Source organism: Curcuma longa, unplaced genomic scaffold, assembly GCF_044706935.1.
Source record: "Curcuma longa cultivar G26 ecotype Majalengka, Jawa Barat unplaced genomic scaffold, ITB_CL_G26_1.1 contig_25235, whole genome shotgun sequence".
Classification (NCBI taxonomy): domain Eukaryota; kingdom Viridiplantae; phylum Streptophyta; class Magnoliopsida; order Zingiberales; family Zingiberaceae; genus Curcuma; species Curcuma longa.
In genome coordinates, this window is record NW_027432690.1 from 1,505 (window position 1) to 3,197 (window position 1,693).

At 34.3% G+C, this 1,693-nt stretch overlaps 1 protein-coding gene across 1 annotated transcript; it reads left to right on the forward strand.

Annotated features, from left to right (window-relative positions):
* Positions 1-209: 209 nt before the first annotated feature.
* LOC141818537 (uncharacterized) lies at positions 210-1,292 on the forward strand. Its single transcript, XM_074706022.1, has 6 exons — positions 210-301; positions 387-587; positions 677-784; positions 861-930; positions 1,003-1,110; positions 1,212-1,292. The coding sequence occupies exons 1-6, from the start codon at positions 210-212 to the stop codon at positions 1,290-1,292; spliced, it is 660 nt and encodes a 219-aa protein (XP_074562123.1).
* The last annotated feature ends 401 nt before the right edge of the window (positions 1,293-1,693 follow it).

The following is a 1,693-nucleotide window of genomic DNA, read 5'->3' on the forward strand; positions in this document are numbered from 1 at the left end:
TATGCTTTTTAAGTATGTCACATATCTAATATATATGTGTCCATCTACATATGTAGAAGACTAAGAAGGAAAAAGTTGGCGATAGAAAAGAGAAATCCAAGTTGCAATTATCCAATGTGCCAAGACCCTTACACATATTATATAGTTATTTTCAGCGCCTTGACGAAACAGAGAATGTGATTTTGGAATTAGATCCTGACGTATTTGGCATGGAGCGTACAGTCCATGTTAACTGCGATGACATATTTCCTTTTTGTGAATTGATGCCTATTACAGACACTTGCATAGTTGTGTATATGTGGTATGCTTTCAATTATATTGTACTTTATATATGTGTTTCATTAACTTAGATTTCCTAATTTTTTTGGGTTAATTTCCAATTGTAGGCATCTATATAGAAAGATGCAGGAAAAGATGTTACTGAAGGATTTCAAATTGGTGGATCCAGTGCCTGTGGAGTATGTGCCATCAAAAAATCAGAATATAGATTTCATCCAAGAACAGTTGAATAAAAGGGCTTCTTACTTATCTAGTAGGCTAATTGGTACCTCAACTGGCCAATTGGTGGTTGTGCCATGCAATATTGGGTGAGTAAGAATAACATTATATATCACTCTCACTTGCATATTTTGAGAACTTGTCCGATTGCATGCACTAATTATATCTCTTTGAGTAGTTTTCACTGGATTTTGACTATCCTCAATGTTGAAAAGGAGATTGTTTATTTGTTGGATCCTCTTAGACACCGCATCCATGATCAAGATTGGAAATATGTGGTCAACATGTAAGTTTTTTGGGTTCTTTTCTTACCTTTGTTGAAACATGTTCTTTTCTTACATTAAACTCTTATATGCATGAAGGGCCTTGACATTGTATAATGCGGAGGCGGGAAGGAAAGGGAAAAAACAACCAACATGGGAAGTTGTCAAGGTATGTCCTTGTGATTAGCAACTGTTTCACTGTCCTCGAATGAGTTATTTAAATATTTCTTTTCTAACATAGGCTCCTCGACAACCGGATGCGAAGCAATGTGGTTTTTATATCATGCGATATATGAAAGATATAATTGAAAATTTTGGAGTTGGCGACAAGGAATCACTTCCATCAATGGTAATATCTTCCATATAGGTTACTTTGTATCTCTGTGAGCAACTAAACTAGAAATGTTTAGTACGTAGTTTTACTAATATATTATTTATGTGTTTTTACAGTTTACAAATCTCAAATACTCACTGGTTGAAATTAATGAAGTGCGATCCGAGTGGGCTGAATGCATGCTAGATTACATTTGAGTAGGAAAGGTATTCAAATTTTGAAAATTTTGTAGTTTCGGGTTAATATGCTAGTTTCGGTTATTTTATCTTAAAGCTGCATGGGGTTGCATTGCAGTGAAATACCAAACTTAGTCAAGCGATTTTCTTTTGTAGGTGGTTTCCTTTTTTGACGACGAAAGCTTGCTGTGAAGTTTGTGGGAATCTGAAGGCTGCTTTTCTTGTTGCTGTGGTCAGTTTTTTATTTATTTTTTGTGAAAAATCCTAAACATGAACCTCATAACTTGTTGACATTCTTTTACTTGTACTTGGAAATTACATATTTTCTGAATTCTTTTCTTGTATTTACATATTTTTAGGTAACAGTGAAAGAGACTTCAGTCATACAATTTGATGCATTAAAGGAAGAACAGAAGTCTACG

What these genes read in the sequence shown, in the direction of transcription:
- LOC141818537 (XM_074706022.1), top strand. Translation starts at nt 210, where the DNA reads ATGGAGCGTACAGTCCATGTTAACTGCGATGACATATTTCCTTTTTGT. An exon ending in TGCATAGTTGTGTATATGTG is followed by an intron (nt 302 to 386) that starts GTATGCTTTCAA and finishes TTCCAATTGTAG; the next exon opens with GCATCTATATAGAAAGATGC. An exon ending in AGGAATCACTTCCATCAATG is followed by an intron (nt 1,111 to 1,211) that starts GTAATATCTTCC and finishes GTGTTTTTACAG; the next exon opens with TTTACAAATCTCAAATACTC.